Source organism: Pteropus alecto, unplaced genomic scaffold, assembly GCF_000325575.1.
Source record: "Pteropus alecto unplaced genomic scaffold, ASM32557v1 scaffold206, whole genome shotgun sequence".
Taxonomy (NCBI): Eukaryota; Metazoa; Chordata; class Mammalia; order Chiroptera; family Pteropodidae; genus Pteropus; species Pteropus alecto.
The window spans coordinates 1,712,910-1,732,145 of NW_006438906.1; the positions used below are offsets into that span (position 1 = coordinate 1,712,910).

General features: G+C 44.3%; 1 protein-coding gene across 1 annotated transcript in view; it reads left to right on the forward strand.

Annotated features, from left to right (window-relative positions):
• The window catches only part of B4GALT1 (beta-1,4-galactosyltransferase 1), a 45,581-nt gene continuing 26,345 nt past the window's right edge, over positions 1–19,236 (forward strand). Inside the window, exon 1 of the mRNA XM_015592672.2 lies at positions 1–465. Coding sequence (XP_015448158.1) covers positions 54–465 — 412 coding nt within the window. The 5' untranslated portion in view covers positions 1–53. The remainder of the gene's footprint in view (positions 466–19,236) is intronic.

The following is a 19,236-nucleotide window of genomic DNA, read 5'->3' on the forward strand; positions in this document are numbered from 1 at the left end:
CGGGCCGCCCTACCCTCTGTAGCCCACCCCCCTCTTAAAGCGGCGGCGGGAAGATGAGGTTCCGGGAGCCGCTCCTGGGCGGCGGTGCTGCGATGCCGGGCGCATCCCTGCAACGGGCCTGCCGCCTGCTCGTGGCTGTCTGCGCGTTGCACCTTGGCGTCACCCTCGTCTACTACCTGGCCGGCCGCGACCTGAGCCGCCTGCCCTTTCTGGTCGGAGTCCCCACACCTCTGCAGGGCAGTTCGAACGGCGCCGCCGCCATCAGGCAGCCCTCCGGGGTGCCTCGGCCGCGAGGGACAGCGCCTCCGTCGCCTTTTGAAGCTTCCTTCCAGCCGCGTCCAGGTCGCGATTCCGGCCCAGACGCGAACTCTCGCCTCGGCCCCGCGAGCAACCTGACTTCGGCCCCAGAGTTCCCCATCATAGCACTGCCTCTGCCCGCTTGCCCTGAGGAGTCCCCGCTGCTCGGTAAGGACTCAGGTTGGCGCCAGTCCAAGGACTGGGACTCTTACCGGATTTCCCTGACAGGGCCCCCCGGACCATACCCTCTTCCACGACAGCCAGCCTGCCTATTCCGGATCATACTTCCTAATCCCAAACAGAGGTTCCGGGCTGGACGGGGGTGAGAGGTTGGGAGGTGAGCCCCTTTGGAGTCATGTTGGAAGCTAGGCCGGGGGCGGTACGGGGAAGCCGCAGGCCCCTTTGGCCCCAGAACCTGAAAAGGCCTCGGAGACTTCCCTGCTCTGGCCCAAACCTCAAGAAGTTTTGGAGTTTGATTCTGCTTACGACATGGAGCAGCCTTCGCCCTGCTAACTCTGGTTGGGACCACAAGGCAGATCATGATAACCCACTCTAGTTGGGGAACGGATGATGAGGCCTCCGGTGGGGATGGGAACCGATCTTCCAGTTCAACCACTCTTGGCTGAACGAGGGTTAACTTTTTTCCAGAGGTTTTGAGCGAGTAATTTAAACAAGTGTTTACGTTAATGATGGTAAATCCTCAGTAAGTTGTCACCATTGTGTTCAGTTCCTCCTCCGTTTAGAGATCTCTGCCCTGGGGCCCTCCTCCCCTGCTTCCTACCCTAGTAGGTTCCCAAAACCTCAGTGAGCTGGGCGGTCCCAGGGGCCATAGGTGTTTGTGAGAGTAAGGTGTGTACCCTGGGGACTGCAGGGCTGAAATATAACCAGTTAGCACCAAGTTATCCCTTTCTGGGAGCTGCGGAGAGTTTGAATTATCTTGCTCGGAGGATGAGAACCTTAACCTCCAGCCTATGTTTTAGCTTGGACTGGGAGCTTGGGTGGGTGTAATTGCATTCTCCGCATGAGCCTACTCCCAGACCTTTCTTTGACCTGTAATCCATAGGCAGTCAGGCCCAAGGCAGCCACAGGTTGCTCCCAAGATTATCAGACAGGTGGCTGCTCATTTCTAATGCCAGAGTTTCCAGAATGTTGTTCTGAGTGAGGGGCCCTGGCAGGCAGGCAGGCAGGCAGGCGTCCTGCCAACAGGAACTCTTACATTTTTCCACAGAACCCTGGCAGAGTAGGCCTCCTACGTGCTCTTGCTCAATTTCTCCAATAATTACTTCAATATTTTTATATCCAGTTTGGGAGGAAACTCTAGCAATTGGTCAGAAGTGAACTGTGGTAATAAGGAGGACTTTTTTTAAGCAGAAAATTGAATTCATTTGGACTTGAGGGTTTGTCTGGGAAGCAGACTAGTCCTATGAAATGAAGTCAAATCTTTGCCCTGCTGCTCAGTGCATGATATAGAGTTTCGCAGTCTCTTCCTCATGAGTAAAATGGGGTTGTCCATGCTTAACTCACAGGGTTATTTTTAGGACTAAATGAAATCATGTAGGTTAAGTATGTGGCAAATAGGACTTGGGACTTGAAATTTTATTTCTCAGACTCCCAGTCTGAGAAAAGGAGGAAGAGAGAGTGAGTCCTCTTACCCCCAAAGAGTCCGAGTTTTGTCTTTTTGTTTTTAATTGTTATGTGGACTTTATGCAGAAAGAGAAATTAATTAGCAAATTAGAGAAAAGTACCCCAAAGTTCATTAGATTAGTGTTTGAGGTATAGGGTCTTCTTGATGAAGCATGAGAGGCTGTGGTGACTCACCTCTGCTTTGTTTTGTAATGATGCTAGTGATTACTGGTGTTTCTGAGTTGACTCTGAATTGACTGCTGAAAGGGACTTCCTGAGAGATAATGTTTTGGAGGGTGAGGAGAGAGGCCCTGGACCTTCTCTATCTTGGCTGCCTTTGTGTGACAGGCATGGGACCATGATGTGTAGGCATCTTGCTGAGGCAGTCCCAGAAAGTGAAGGCGGAGGGTTTTTCTTCATTTTAATTGAGCCCTTAGGTTTGAGTGCTGCTCTCTGAGGGAAGTTTCTGGCTGGGACGGGAGAAAGTCTCCCTGGGAGTGTGTGTGTGTGTGTGTGTGTGTGTGTGTGTGTGTGTGTGTGTGTGTGTTGGGGGGGCGGTTGAGCCCATCTGTTCAGCTGGGCAGGTGTCTACCAAAACCCTTGCGGGTTGGTTTTGAGGTTGGTGGGAGAAAGCATCCGTGGGGTTTAGAGCTGTGGCCTTTTCACTACTTGCAGTTCCTTTCCACAACTTGGCCCTACTTTCTGGTGTCCAGAGGTCTGGACCAGATGTTGCGATCCCTCCTGGCTGATAGGTGGTGGGGAACAATTATGCTTTTCTGTGGAGAAGCCAGGCACCAGACTGGGCTGTTGACAGGTCACTATTTGATCTGTGTCGTAGGTTGTCAGAGCCTTGGAATTGACTTCAGATAGACTTGGATTTGAATCTTGCTTCTGTCTACACTGTGTGATGTAGGACAGTGTAGAGCGACAGTAGGCCCTGTCCCTGGCACCCCCATGGGTTAGTGTGAGGCCTCCCTACTGCTGCAGTGGGGAGGTGGGCCTTTCCTGAGGATTCCTACAAGTTCCCCAGGGAGAGCAGGCCTGCAGGTGTTATCATCTTGGCCCTCAGGGGGGCGCTGGGCAGCATCCACTCCAGTGAACGCTGTGGTAAGGCTCCCTTTCCTGACTGCTTGGGTGTTTGCCTATGGTTTAGTCAGCCTGGGAGGAGCAGTGGCCTTGAATTGCGTTTCTTTTCCCGGAATGTTATCTCTGCTCAGATTTGGAGGCAGCTCAGTGTGACTGGCGCTGGCACTGCTAGCCCGGAGAGGGGCTGGATGGGGGGTGGGCAGTACCTCAGGTTGGACTGGTTAGGAGAGGCAGGGCTGACCTGAGGGCTCAACTGGGGCTTGATATAGTTGGTAGAGCCCTCTCAAAGGTTGTGGTGCGTGGGGCAGGAGGCAGTGGTGAGTACAGGACTGTTTAAACCCCAGAGACCACTCTTGCCCAGCTCTGCTATGAGGAGATCCTCTTCATTTGTTCAAAAGAAGACTCTGATCTAGAGGTGGGCACCAGAGAGTCATGGGCACCTGGGCCAGCAAATAGCAGCCGCAGGTAGTCAGAGCCCTGGGAGCCAGTTGTCCACGAGCCAGTTTCCATGTGGGGGCTTTTGTGGGGGCTGTCAGCTGAGTCTCTGCCTTGGTTTGTGCCCTTGTGAAGACAAAGCACTGAGGGCTCTGAGCTCTCAGGTGTTTCTCTGCCAGCATGCTACCCCTCCCTGCCCCCTTCCCTCATATGCACACACGTGGACAGTGTGTACTTTGGGGACATCTGTCCAGGACAGTGTGTACTTTGGGGACATCTGTCCTCGCCTCTGCTTGGGAAAGGGCTCTCTTTCCCCTTTGGAGGTGAGTCTTAGAACCTCATTACTTTCCAGCTTGGGGTGGAGCCTCATCCTAGGCATTGGGGAAAGCACAAGGAGCCTCCCCTGTGTCCAGATCTTTAAGCTTTGGGAAGTTAGATAACTAGACCTTTGAACCTGTTTTGTCCTGTTGCTTTTTCTGGAGGAAAATATTTATTGATGTGCACACACACACGCCTTCTTGTCCAACAGGCTGAGATTGAGAAATATCCTCCATGGCTATCTGGATTTCCGATGTTGGTAGGAGTGATTCCTACCTGTTGTAATTCCTCCCAGACTCTGAGCAAGTGTGGGAGCCTTCAGCTGATGAACCCTGGTGGAAGTTCCTTGGGGCAAAGGGAGCAAGAGCCAAATATGGGATTGGATTCAAACCGCTGCAGTGTCTTGGAACCTTACCATTCCAGGATGGGACTGATCAGTCCCCTGGCCCCCATCCCTCATTGTGCTGGTGGGTGGGGATGGGTGGGGTGGGGGGGTGGAGGTCCTGCCTCAGCACACACAGCCAGAGAGTGGCTGGCTGGGGCTCGAACCCTGGGTCTCCTGCGTCCCAGTCCAGTGCTCTTTCTTGAGAATATTTCCCAGTAGGCACCTAGTACAGAGGCTCAGGGCAGCCTGATGTGGCCTAGAGTTTGGGAAGATCCCTGCTAGTTGTGTTTATGGGTCCATCTTCAAGGTCTTCTATGGTAGCAACTTGCCTGGATGTCCTTGATGGCTAGGGCATCTAGTAACTTTATTCATTCAATTTGGACAACATGTCTGTCCTGTGCTGGGCACTAGAGCTACAAAGAGGAAGATGACAAAATACCTCCTCTTTAGGAACTCACAATTTAGGCAGAGGAGGTATAATTAAACTGTGCTGATGTCATTTAGGGAAACTCTGTGTGTGTGTGTGTGTGTGTGTGTGTGTGTGTTTAGGCTCTCCCTCTCCCAATCCTCCTTTCTTTTGTTTCTTCTTACTTTCTTTCTCTTCTTGTTCAGAAACCCAGAATTGGTATCAAAGTTCTCTAGACCTGGTTTTTATTTGATTGTGTGAAAGTGTTTCTCTAATTTCTAAAGCCTCACATTAGCTCTGCTGGGTAATCTTTAACTTGCTGCTTAATAATGACTATAATGATACATCAGCAGCCATATGGCTGGGTATTATGGTCTTTGAGTAGCAGCAGGGTAGGGATTCCCAGGCTGGGACTTAACTAATTTATGGGTTGGAAATGATGGGACAGATAATGCCAAGGCAGTCTCAGTCCTTCCTGCCTTCTGCCCTAGGGGCTTTCTAGACTTTGAGGTTTCAGCTGGGCTCTGGTTGTGTGTGAAAGGGGCCCAGTCATCTTGTGGTCAAACAAACATGGCGATTTCTCCACTGCTGTTTACCTAGTGAGTGCCTCCTACCCCTTGTTCTCTTCTTACTCCTGATACGGAGCAGAGACTGGAATTCTGCTTGAATCCACATCCACCTGGAAATTCCAGTTTTTCTTATCTAGTTAAATAGCAATCCAGTTGTCTCAGGACAGATGGTCTGCCCTTTCTGCTTAAATCCCTTGAGGGCCTGGCACTGTGGCTGTATTACTTTTGGCTTTGGCACTGCTGGGTGTGGTCTCTGGGCAGTGAGGTCACTGTAAAGGCCAGCCAGCCAGACCCTGACTCCTGTGGGAATTATTAAAAGGGCATGGGATTGGATTTGGTGACCTCCACTTGTCCCTGAACTTGATGAGGGGTCTTGGGAGCCAGACTGTGGTTGTGATTGTAAAGGGCCTCTGTGTTTACCTGGGCTCAGGCAGGTCACCAACTTGGGGAGAGATCTCAAATTTTGTTCTAAAGGTCAGAGACCTTCAGGGTGGAAGGTTGTGATGGCTTGGGGGTAGGGGATAAGGTCTGCCAGGGAGCTGGTTCTGGTGAACGTGGCTTAAAGGCAGAAGGGCTGACTCACAAGGCTCATTGTTTCAGGTTCTACTTCCCAGCCTGGCCTCAGCCCGAAAAAAAAACCAGGGGCTATGTAATTGGTTGTTGCCGAATTGTTTGGCAGTGATTTTAATGTCTGGTCTGGGTGTGTTAAATAGCTGCTTCTCTATTCCCCTGCCTCCTCTCCTAAGCCCCTCAGGAAGCCCTGAGAGAGAGGAGAAGCATTTGCCTCACCAGTATACGGGCTGTGGTGGTTTTGCTTTTGCCTGTCTGAGGAGTCAGTCATTTCTTCCTCCTTTTCATAAGAAGTAATGCAGGCTCATTGAAAAATAATTTGATAAGTTAAGAGATGAAAAAGCACACCTATATTCCTGTCACATAGACAAACTATATTGGCATATTTACTGCTAGTCTTTTCTTGTACACGTTTAAGAATATAGCCGATATCCTCATAGGTGGGCAGATATGTTGGTATAGATATATATACCTTTAAAAGCCACAAAGGCTATATTCTGTCAGCCGATTATGCCATAACTTTTATCATTCAATAGTTGTTACACACACACACACACACACACACACACACACACACACACACACACACGGTTTTGGAGGGTTTTTTTTTAGTGGTCTGGTATACATAAAGCTTTATGTACTTTTTGGATTGTTTCCATAGTAGCATTTTCTAAAAAAGATAAATAAGATGCAGGTGCTTTTTGAGAAGGCCTAAGTCTTTAAACCGGTTTTACGAAAGGATAGACCCTTCAAATATTACATTTTTTGCTTATTGCTGGTGGATGAGTACCATTCATTGCTGAATGAAGGATGTTTCTAGAATTCTTATTAAAAAGGAAACTAGATGAAGGAAGTGACTAGGGCAGGGGCAGAGGGCCAGGCTAGGAGGCAGGCTCTCGGGGGGATCAGGCTCATCAGAAATTTGCTGTCAAAAGAATCAGTGGGGGTGAGGCCTCAAGAGTCAGCTTTCTCAGTAACTTCTGCTTTTGTTTCCTTAGCAGCCAAGTCCCTGGGCTAGGCTTGTGTGGGCTGTGGAACTGTGGCACTGGGATGGTGGTGTTGGATGAACAACCAGCTAGCTAAGTGCCCACACCTGAACTTATTTGCTGATGGACTCACGCACTGTGAGCTCATAAAACGCAAACAACTGAATCTGGCCTTGACACGCCCCATACCTCTTACTGAGCAGCCCCAAACTCAGCACTAGTGGCAGCCAACCTTGGTTTGCTGCTTAGCCTCCCAAGGCACCTCCAAGCCCAGCCCCTACAGCACTGAGCAGCCCCAAACTCAGCACTAGTGGCAGCCAGTGCTGTTGACATGACTGACTTGACTGTTTTCATAGGTGTGAGAACAAGCTAGCAAATCAGACTCTGAAATACACAGCACAGCTTTCTTATCTCCAGGGCGTACTGAGATGTGGGAGGGGTCATGAAATGAGAAACCTGTAGGTTTCCGGAATTCCTTTCAGGAGAAGCCTCTGACATTGGGAGAGCCCGGCACTCAGCTCGGGGCTCGTTCAGGTGGATTATTGCAAATCAGTCTTCAGGCCAGTGGCCAGGCTCTTCCCAAAGTGTCTTATGTTGAAGATATTCCACTTTGAGTGTCCTCACTGGAGCTAAGTTCTCTTCTGAGAGGTGCTTTGGGTTTGGGAATCTGCCAGGGGTCATTTGGCACGGAGCCTGGGGATTAGGGCAAGGCTGTGTTGAGGAAAGGGGCAGGGTTGTGTTAGATCAGCGGGACCAGTGACTAGTAGTACCCTATGAGATCAGGCTCCTTCCTGCCCGACCACTGGAGGTCATAGGGAGGGGCCTTGGCAGGGGTTTTAATCATTGGCAGGTCCTAAGACCCGGTGAATTCTAAAGATGCCTTTCAAAAGTTCTTTAAAAGTTTCTTCCTGTTTTGCATAATGTCCTTTTGACTTTGACATCCTGAAACCGCTGAGCCGTTACTGTTTCAGGACACATCTTTGGCTTGAAAAAAACAGGAAAGGACTCCGAGATAAGAGTGGACAAGGGTGGAAGTAGGAAAACTGATATTTGCATTCTGTGAGGTGTTAGATATTCCCTGGCCTTCAGTTGAGCACTCAGGCAACCTGGGCAGGATCTCTGCCTGGCTGGTCGACTTGAGTCTTCACCCCAAAGTTAACAGGGGCCCCACGGAGGAGAATGGGGACTCATTTACTCATTCAGCAAACTTTTATTGGTAACTGTACTATATGAAGCATAGGAGTTAGACATGAACAAGGGCTGGCACTGCTCTCAGGGAGCCCCTCAGCAGCAGACAGACTCTGACAATGGCTTGTTGTCAGAGAAAGGAAGTGTGGGTGCTCCCAGGGCCAGTGTCAAAGTGAAGGACCTTTCTTCCAAACACTGATTTTAGCATCCCTGTGTCTCCTTGGTTGGGAACGGCAGGAATCTATAGCAGAACACGACTTAAAATTTCCTCTAGTTGCCGTCACATGGGAAGAACATCATAGCTGAGGCCCAGCTGTTGCGTAGAGTCACCAGCCGGGCAGGAATGGACAAGAAGTAGAGGCAGAGTGAACAGAAGATGATAGAAGAGAGAAGCTGGTGTAATTGGGAACCATGCTGGACAGGGGAAGCCTGAGGATAGCGAGCCTGAAGTGAGGTGAAAGAGATACAAAAAGAGAGGTTTCATGGCTGCTGAGTGTAGAGGCAAGCCTTGAAGATCACTGGAGTGAGGATTCTGAGTTCTGGTTCTCCTAACTCATTACATTATTTTGGGCAAGTCCTGCTCAGTTGGTCTCTCTCCCTATCTCTGAAGTTTGAGTGGGCTGGACCTTTGGTCTTTCGTGTCCTCCTTCTCTTCCTCCTGGAGTCTAGGTTGATGCGGGGGGAAATCCTGGTTATATCTGCAACACGTAAGACCTCTGAAATGCCCTGTGAAATGCCCACTACCCGTTCCAAGGGCTCTCGTGAGGCTTTTGCTAAAGATTTTATCATCTCTAAGCAGGCATAAAGATTTTAGTTGACAGATGACCTCTGAAATGTCTTGGGGAATGTTTCTATCACTCTGGCTAGCTATGAGATACGTTCGGAAAAGATGTTATCCTCTCTGTGCCTTAGTGTTCTCATCTGTAAAGTGAGGATAATAATAGTGTCTACCTCATAGATGTGAAGTTTAGGCAGTAGGCATAAAAAGGCCCAAAACAGTACCTAACACAGAATAAGCTCTGAATGAATATGTTATCTATTATTGGTAGTACTAATAATTCTTATTTGTGAAGAGTTTGACTTTTGCTTGGTAGGATTTGTTCCTTTTTTTTTTTTTTTTTCTAGTTGAAAATGTCATCACATTAAATGTTTAAAGACATAATTCTACTATGTAACAAAACATGCACCTACCGCTATAGCAAAACTTGCATTTACTTTCCAAATGCATACACATTATACCCTTGTTGCAATCATAGTGTAAAACTATTTTGCATTCTGCTATTTTCATTCAACCTTGTCTTATAAACTGTTATATTGTTTATAATTATCCTATAATCTTTTATCCTAATATATTATCCTAATTATCTTTTATAGCTGCTCTCTAAAATTCTTATGGATATTTCCTTGACATTCAACATTTCAGGTTTCACTGTTATAGATAATATTGAACGTTTTTGCAGTGTGTAGTTTGTTGCATCAGTCGAATTATTTCCTTGAGCTAAATTGCTGGAGAGGAATTTCTGGGTCAGAAGATATGGTCATCTTTATAACACTGGTTCACATTGCCATTTGTTTTCTGAGGTTGAAATAATCCACAGGCCCTAAATTGTAAATTCCTGGACCAGGGATATTGGCTTTTTAAGAGAGTAGACTCCCAGGGAGAGTCTGTTCCATCTGGAGTCCCACACTTACACTCCCTGTGCCTCTTAAGGTCCCTGTATAGGGCCTGGGGCCACTTTAGACTTTAGGCTTTTCCTGTAAGCCATTGCCTCTGGGCATTTGTGTTCATGAAGCCTTACTGATGGCTCTTTTAACACCTTGGCCAAATAATTAATTTACATAAGATAAGAACGTTTCCTTTTTCCTTTATTTATGCTGTCAAACTTATAATAGAATGGAGGTAAACCCTGGCTTTAAAAGCCTGACTTAAAAAAAGCAGTACTGATCTAAAACTTTGTGGGTTGGTTGCTGGAAAAACTGCATTCAGCCACAGAAACTGTGTTAGGTTCTGATGGGCTAGCTTGGGTGCCTGACCGTTTAACCTATATGAGTGAACTCTGATCTGACAGATCTGGAAATGGGGCCTAGACAAGAAAGGCTTTCAGATTATTTTGGGTAAAAATAAGTTACTCAATAGGTCCAAATATGAAGTTCTGTCCCTATAACCTCCCCCCATGCACATGCCCCTTTTGTAAATAACTTGCATAAATGGTAGAATGACTTTAGAGCTAGTGATTGCAATGACCAAAGTTTTACAAATCTAGCAGATGGAGTGCATTCAACTTGGGGCAGCCGCTCCCTTCACCTTATGGCCACTCCATCATATGTCCTGTCTTCTGTATTCCACAGCAGTTAGCCCTGACTTAACAGAGTCTATATGGAATCAGGCCAGAGTTGTTGTCCAGCATAATGTTCCCAGGGGACCCAGGGCAAGATCTTCTTCCTGTGTAAAATGGGGAGATAATGCTTACTTTTAGGGGAGGGGGCGTTGATAAGAGGATTGAATGAGATGAGGTTCGTGGTAATATCAGTACTCTTGTCTTTTGATTAATGCCTAACCATTCCCTTGGGCATATATTCAGTATAGTAGGCTGCAGAGTATAATTTCCTCTACGTGCAGTTTTTTTCTTTTTTTCCGTCTGTTTGGGGCACAATTAGGAGGAAGGAAAGGTGTGAGGTTATACTCACAGCTCACAGCCTAGGGAGAGAGTGTAGCCTGGAACCAGGTTTCATGGAGACTGTGGCCTGGCTTCTATATGAACCCTCCTACCCCAGGCTACAAGGAGAAGGCCTCCATCTTGTTGCATCCACAACACTGGGAATTTGGAGTGTGTGTTGCCATGTGTCATGTATGCCAGGATTCTGTGGTGATCCACACAGCTTTCCCTCCTTCAAGTGGACATTGTCAGTGTCCTGGGGAGATGTCCTCATAGACCATAAGTAGCCAAGTGGTCAGGAGGAGGAGCTGGAGGGATCATTGGAGTCTCAGGAGGTGAGAAGCTATGTGCTAAAAAATGGGGGCTGGATATAGGTGGGCTTAGCCTGGGATGCCCAGTGGCCTGTGCCTGATAGATTGTTAGAAAAACTTAGGCACAGGCCTGTTTTTATCCAGGGCTGATGTTAGAAGCCAGGATGCCAAGCCCTTCAGCCCAGCTCTGGTGTCAGCCTACTGAGTAATCTGAGAGAAGTCACATCTTCTCACTGGGCCTCAGGTTTACCTATCTGGAAAGTGAGATGAGAAATTGGCTTGGATGCTCTCTGGAGTCTCTTCCCGCCTGGGAATTCTAATGTAACCATGCACTCTTGCTCAGTATGGCTAAATGGCTTCACTGCAGGGCAGTTGAATGCTGTCCCTTCTAGGACCCAGCCATGTAAAGCCAGGGTGACTCTCAGTGGTCCCTGTGAGCCAGGACTGAGTCTTACTGGGCAAATCCATACCCACCAGATCCTTCCAGCAATTCCAGTTTCTAGGCACAAAATCAAAAGTCAGGGGATGAGTAAGTTGGTTAGTTTGAAAATCCAATCAGTGGGAGCTACTGTGAGTCTGGGATCATGGGTTCCAGCAACAACCGGTTGTCCACTCTCACAACAGATGTTTATTCAGCATTTACCAAAGCTCATTAACTCTCACAGCAGCTCTTTTTCTTGTCCAATTGCCCTAGTTAGAACTTTTAGTACTATGTTGAATAGATGTGATTAGGGAGGACATCCTTGTCTTGTTCCTGATCCCTAAGGGAAAACATTCAGTCTTTTGCTATTAAGTATAATGTTAGTGGGAATTTCGTAGACACTCACTTTATCAAGTGAGGAAAGTTCCTAGTTTGTTGAGTGTTTTTTGTCATGAATAGGTAATATGTTTTGTCAGTTGCTTTTCTGTTTGTTGAGGTAAATCATGGAGGTTTTGTTGTTTATTCTATTGATATGATGTATTATACATTGATTTTTTTTTTTTAGATATAAATCAATCTTGAATTCCTGGAATAAATCCTAATTGGTCATGGTGTATAATCCTTTTGATATGTTGGATTCAGTATACTAATATTTTGTTGAAGGTTATTATTTATAAGAGATATTGATCTGTAGTTGTTTTTTTTTTGACTTATTGAAGTATAATTGACAAATGATCTGTAGTGTTCTTTCTTGTGGTGTCTTTGATTTTGGTATAAAGGTAAAACTGATTCATAGAAAAGGTAGGGAAATGTTCCCTCCTCTTTAATTTTAGGGAGCGTTTGTGAAGGATTTGTATTACTTCTTCTTTAAATATCTAGTAGAGTCCACTAGTGAGGCATCTGGGCCCTGGGCTTTTTCTTTGTTGGAAGCTTTATGCTTACCAATTTGATTTTTTTTTTTTGCAGATTTTCTATTCACTCTTGAGTTAGTTTTGGTAGTTTGTGTCTTCCTAGGAATTTGTCCACTTAATCTAATCTGAGTCATCTAATTTGTTGGCATACACTCATTTATACTATTCCCTTAAAATCCTTTTAATTTCTATAAGGTTGGTAGGGGATGTTCCCCCTTTCATTCCTGACTTTGGTAATTTGAATCTTTTTTTTTTTTTCTGGTCACCCTAGCCAGAAGTGCCATTTTTGTTGATTTTTTTTCAAAGAATCAACTTTTTGTTCCTTTAATTTTTTTTCCCTGTATTGTTTCTGTTTTCTTTTTCATTAATTTCTGCTCTTTTTTTCCTTCTGCTTGTCTCAGGCTTAGTTTGCTCTTCTTTTTGTAGTATCTAAAGGTGCAAGGTTATTGATTTGAGATGTGGAGCTCATGCACTTTTAACATTTTGATAGATACTGTCAAACTGCCTTCCAATTTATACGCATCAGCTGTGTATGAGAAGCACCTGTTTCCCACATCCATGCCAACACTGGATGTTATCAGTCTTTTTACATTTGCCAATATGATGGTCAGATGTGATATCTTGTTTTAATTTGTTAACTCTGATTACTGATGATGTTGAGCAAACTGTTGTGTTTTTTGGCTGTTTGTAGTCTGTAAATTACTTGTTCATATTTTTACTCATTTTTCTATTTTAAAAATGTTTGTAGGAGATTTTAATAGTATAGATATTGCTCTTTTATTATATTTTGTTGGCAAATATGATCTCTCTGTCACTTTTCTTATCTCTGGTAGCTTTGACCGTATAGAAGTTTTGAGTTTTTATGTATTTAAATGTCTTTTCCTATATCATTTCAGGTTGTTTTCTCACTTAGGAAGGTCTTCATCATTCCAAGATTATAATTTATTTCTTCTGTATTCTCTTCTACTATGGTTCTTTAACATTTTAGTACTTGTCCCTACACTAAAAGATGAACAGAATTGCTGTTCAACCCTCATGTGTTGCAAGAAGACATAGCATACCAAAAGGACTTTTTGAAGTCCCAGGTTATTCTTCCAAATCTATCACTCTTGTCAGTGGATCAGAGTTTGAAAAGTGAAATTTTAGCCACTCATGATTGTAGAGCTGTAATAATCTGGAGGCTTTCAAGTTCTAGGGAGTCAATGAGAAGGCAAAGTAATATTTATTGAATATCTATTAGTATCGAGTACTGTGATAAGTATGTATATGTGTTATCTCATTTACCACCTGAAAAGGACACATTACTATATCCACTCCTTAGAGAAGGAAATTGGAGCTAGCTTCATTTAAAGTGATCTCGATACCAGAGAGATACTACTAGGACTGCATGGCTGGCAGACTGCCCAAATGGCCCACAGGGAAGCAGGCTCTCCACAGTCCAAAGTTTGGTTCTAGACGGAGAGGGAAGGATGTACTTATGACCAGCATTACTGGTCCAGAAATTCAGTCAGGGCTTCAGAACATATCAGAGGGGCAGCTGACTCAGTAATAAAATGCCTAGGAGACTTATTTACATGCTGGAATGCTCAATTTCTGATTTACTAGGAGGATTAGAACTCTCGACATGTGTCTTAAAATTCTCTGGCTGCAGGCAGACTATAAAGAAAGGCATAGTTTAGTCAGACAGCTAGTGAGTCAGAAGTCAGAGCAGGGAAATGAGTATTCCATCTCTGCGGTCCCCAACCTTTTTGGCACCAGGGACAGGTGCTCCTATGAGACTCTAATGCCTGATGATCTGAGGTGACACTGAGGTGGTGATGCTAGTGCTGGGGAGTGGCTACAAATATAGATGAAGCTTTGCTCCCTCACTTGCCACTCTATTCCTGCTCTGTAGCCTGTTTCCTAACAGGCCACAGACCTATAAAGGTCTGCAGCTCATGGTTTGGGGATCCCTGCTCTATCTACTGTTTGGTGGTATCAGGCTGTCATGGCTGATGAATCTGTCCCCACAGTATTGCAGATTTTCTCAGAGACTTTGGTCTGATCTAGAGATAGGGCTCCTTTCTCCCCTGTATAGTCCTGCTCATTGTCCATCATTCCCCTATTTATTTCCTTCTATACTTTCTTCTGTCTTTCCATCCAACCATCCCACTATTTCACGGCCCATTATCATCATGGGCTCTCTCTCATGCCTTATTTATTTGTTCTCTTTTATCCTCATCCTCATTTTCCCAACCCCACCATGGGCAACCATTCTAATGTGTTTAATGTGTATCTGTTTTTGCTCTTGCAAATTGGGAGCTGCTGATTTACATATATGCATTTTTTAAATAAAAAAATTTTAATTTTTTTAGATGAACATATAGTAAAATTGACTTTTTTGGTGTATATATTTGTATAACCACCACCTTGTACATATTTCTATAACCACCACCTCGATCAGGATACAGAACATTTCCATCACCCAAAAAAATCCCGCTTGTAGTCCCATTCTCCTCCCACCGTTAACCCCGGGCAACTGCCATTCTGTTCTCCATTACTCTAGTTTTGTCTTTTTGAGAATGTCATATAAATGTATCTATCATACAGTATATGTACCTGTATTTTTAACTTACGTAAATAGTATTATTTTATAGCTCATTCTAATTCTAATTTTTTTTTTTACCCAGCTCTTTTTTTCTTTTTTTTTCTTTTAAGTTTAACATAACTTCAAACTTATAGAAAAGTTGCTAGAATTATACAAAGAATTTCTGGGTATCTTCTGGATTTACTCAAATTCCCCAAATGTTAACAATTTGCAATATTTGCTTTTTTCTTCTCTCTTTCTCTTCTTTCTTTCTCCATGTATGTGTGTGTGATATAGTCTGAACCATGCCCCTTTATCCCTAAATATTCAGTATGTATTTCCTTAAAGTAAGAATTTTTTTATATATAACCATAATGTAATGATCAAAGTCAGGAAATCAGCATTGAAACATTTCTATCTCATCTACAGACCTTAGGAAGATTTTGTCAGTTGTCCTAGGGATGTCCTTGTCAAAGACTATGCATTGTATTCAGTTGTCATGTCTTTCTTTTAATTTGAAACAATGCCTGAATCCTTTTTTTGTATTATACAGTATATTGTTAAAGAGGACAGGCCACTTATTTTGTAGAAGGCCCTTCAATTTGGGCCCTTCTGATGTTTCCTTGTGATGAGGTTCGGATTATGCACTTTTGACAAGAATACCACAAGAGTGATGCTGAGTTCTCAGTGCATCATTCCTGGAGGCACATGCTATCAATTTGGTCCTTACTGGCAATGTGAACTTTGATCATTTCATTATGGTGGCAACTGCCGTTTCTCCATGATCAAGTTACAATTTTACCCTTTTTAATTAAAAAGTATCTCATGGGCATTTACTTTGAGATTATATAAATATCCTGTTATTCTGCAAACTTTCATTTACTGTTTTTTTTTTTAGCATCTATTGATGATTCTTGCCTGAATTGGTTATTATTATGGTGGTTGGTGATCCAATTCTGTCATTCCTTCTACATTTATTAGTTGGCATTTTCCTGCAAGGAAGAGCTTTCCCTTCTTCCCTATTAATTTAGTGCAGACTTCTGGATTCTTACTTTATTCAATAGCACATAATCCTTTATTAGTATTATTTATTTGGTGCTCAGACTGTCCCAGATTTGGCCAATGAGATCCCTTTCAGGCTGGTTCCTATGTCCATTCCATCATTCTTTGAGCTCTTTTTTCCTTTTGGCCACAGAAAGATGTTCCAGGCTCCTGTTGATCATTCCTTGACTGAGCCCTGGAATCAGATGCTTCTCAGACCAGCTGTAGTTCTTTTTAGTAGAGAATGATAGTTAGAAATCAGGGACTGAGCTCCAGGCGCTCACTCTTGTTTTTAAAGTCCATCCACATTGCTGTGTGTACATCTAGTGTCTATGGTGTTCACCCCAATTTTCTTTCTCCCTTCCTTAAGGATAGACTCCAACACTACCTTCACAAAACTGCTATAAGGAACAGCCTTCTACTTGTCCTTTACGGACCAGCGTATATATATTTATGTAGATTTGGGAGTGCTAGATACCACTCCAGAATGGCCGCCCCCATTTACATTTCCACCAGTGGAGCTTGAGCATCTCTGTATCCACAAATACTTGGCAATAACTAGCTTCCTAATTTTTTGCCAAATAAATAAAGAGCTTGTTTTAACTTGCTTTTCTCTAATTATAAATAAACTTGAGTATCTCTTCATATGCTGTGGCTTTTGGGACTCTCTGGCAAATTGCTGATTCATAACAACTTTTTTTTGGCTGTTTTATTCACTGGGGTTCTTATATTTTTCTTGTTGATATGCAGGATTTTTAAAATACACCCTGCATACTAATCCCTTGCTGGTCTCAGACATTGCAGTTATCTTCTCTGAATCTGTCATCTATTTGTTTACATTGCCCATGCTATTTTTGTTTGAAAATAACCCTTTTCTCCTTGTTTTGTGCAGTCTCTCTTCTTTTTCTATAACTATATTAATACCCTTAGTTTTTTATATTTTGCTGATATAGCTGAACTCAGGCGATTCTTCTCAGCATACAATCTTTATTACCCCTTAACCTCTATTGAATTCTATTGAGAATGACTTTGACTATTTATTTATTTATTTATTTAAATTTATTTATTTATTATGGTGACATTAGTTAACAAAATCCGATGTTTCCTTTATTTTTAATTTCTAAGTTTTTAAAATTTATGACTTTGCCTCTTAAGAGTGTAAGGCCGCATACAAGTATTATTCATAATTATTCAGCAAATATATGTTTTAGACCTGCTATGTGTTAGGCACTGTGCTATTACTGACAAAGTTCAAAGGTTATGAAATTTTCCTTTGGCTTTTCAGAGGTGGCACAGGGATTTGAACCCTTCCTACCATGCTGCTTCCCATGGAAATTGCGTTTGCTTCCTGAAGAACTGTGTGTCAGATTTCTACATCTTTTTCTAACCTAAGAAGGTGCAGAGTGAAGTGTTCTCCCCGCAGCATCCTAAGGAGGAGAAAATAATCAGTAGAGGAAGGGCAGTAAATGTGGCTTTTGCCATCCTAGGCCTGGAGTTCTCAAGTGGCAGGCCCTGGGTTACCCATTGGTGACTATCTCCAGACTGAGAGTGGAGGCCCCAGAGGAGGCAGGGGGACTGCCTCAGTCTGGAGGGGAAGGTCTTAAAATAAAATACTAGGACTTTATCATTCTGATCCTTTCTGAGAAGTTCAAATCATTCCTTCCAGAAGTGCCGTAGTTCTAAGAGGAGAGAGATGCAGCAAGATCTTTCTGGGGCTGACATAGAATTTTCTGGCAAGTTGGCCTCCTGAGCCTTTCCGGGTAGTGATAACTGATAACCGTGGGCAGGCTTTCCTAGTAGTGCTAACTGGTTAACTGTGGGCAGGCCCAGTTTCCACAAATTCCAGCAGAGGGAGGGAGGAAGGGAGAGAGGGAGGGAGGGAGGGAGGGAGAAGGGCTGGGTGAGAAGGAAATCTGTTTTTGGGCCAGGACCAAACAAAGCAGAAATTCCTCCTGGGACAATTTTCCCCAGTGGACAAACACTGGGAAGTCTGTTTACTGGGCTTATAAGCCTGTGATCCCTGGCACTGTTTCTTGACCTCAGGACCTTGCATCTCTGTGGTTTTCACTGTGGGTGAAAACCTTTTTGAGGTCACCCAGACAGAAGCATACTGTCATATCCTCAGTTCTGGGGTCTCCAGAGGTTTCCCAGGGTCTTCTCCTCATGCTCCTGAGTTCGGGAACCGTGACCATGTATGCTATGGAAATCCTCTTGAGGAGACTTTAGTTCAGTGATGTCAAATAAGGTTTACTCTTTTCGCACCTGGGATCAGTTGGTGGCTCCCTGGAGCCTTAGATTGAGAAGGATTCTGAGGCAGAATCCCCATGGGCACAGCATCGTAGAGGGGCATGTGTGTTGCAATTTGCTGTCCCCTGTGTGGATATATCCATGAACATTAGAAGCCTAAAAAAGTAATAAGAGCAAGATTAGGGCAGCTTTTTTGACAATCCAAGAAAGTCCCTGAGGAAGTTTGTCAGTTTCTCTGGCTTTCAGTTTCAAACCTTCATGTATAACTGTGGAGCCGAACATAATTCTCAGGGTCCCTCCAGCCCTGTTCTGCCAGAATTCTTCTGGGTTTTGGTGCAGGGAGGATCCAGACCCTTCAATGTTGTGGAATCTGACCATGGCTTTGCTCTCTTAGCTTTAGGCTTTGGTGCCCTTGGTGATAGGAACTTGGACTGAGTGATCACCCCAGGCTTTTCTGGTGATCTCACAACTTACATCAGACTTTGAGCTTTGGGCTTATTCTCTCAAGGAACAAGTGGTATTGGGTGAAGCACCTGTTCGATGTGGCAGTGTGAGGTTTAGATGAGGAAATGCAACATTTTCATCAGGAGGTTAGGCTGTCCACTGCCACAAAGGTTCACATCGTAGGCCTGGAACCTGGAGGAAATTTATTTTAAACTTGAGGGTGAGGGATATGCCCCTTGATCACAAATCAGGTGCCATTCCTGGAAACCAAAGACATCTTTAGACCCCAGAAAGGAGAATGTTTTTACCTTTGGTTGCCTTGGTGGGTAGATGTGCATTAGGATAACAGTCTAGATTCTCAATTATTAAAGGCAAGATGGTTTTCTGCTGTTAGCTCAGCTGCTTAACTTATAGTTGAACAAGTGCTCTGTGGATGCAGCTCTTCCAGAAACTGTCTTAGGTACAGAAAAAAATGGGACACAGCTCCTGACCTCAAGGAGATGAGAATGTACTGGAGGAAGCATGGTGCCCTTATCTCGAAGGGCTCAGATATTGTGTAGAGGGTATTTTGGGCATCTGGAACAGGGACTGATTGTCATGGGGGCTTGGGAAAAGCTTTGAAGAGGGTGATGATAATTGGTTTGAACTTGGAAGGATTGTTACCTTACCACTCTCACAAAGGTTTTTGAGGTAGCTTATAAGACCACACACCATAAAAAGGACCAATATAAATAAAATCAGAAATAGAGAAAATATAACTTAAAAAGTTAAGACT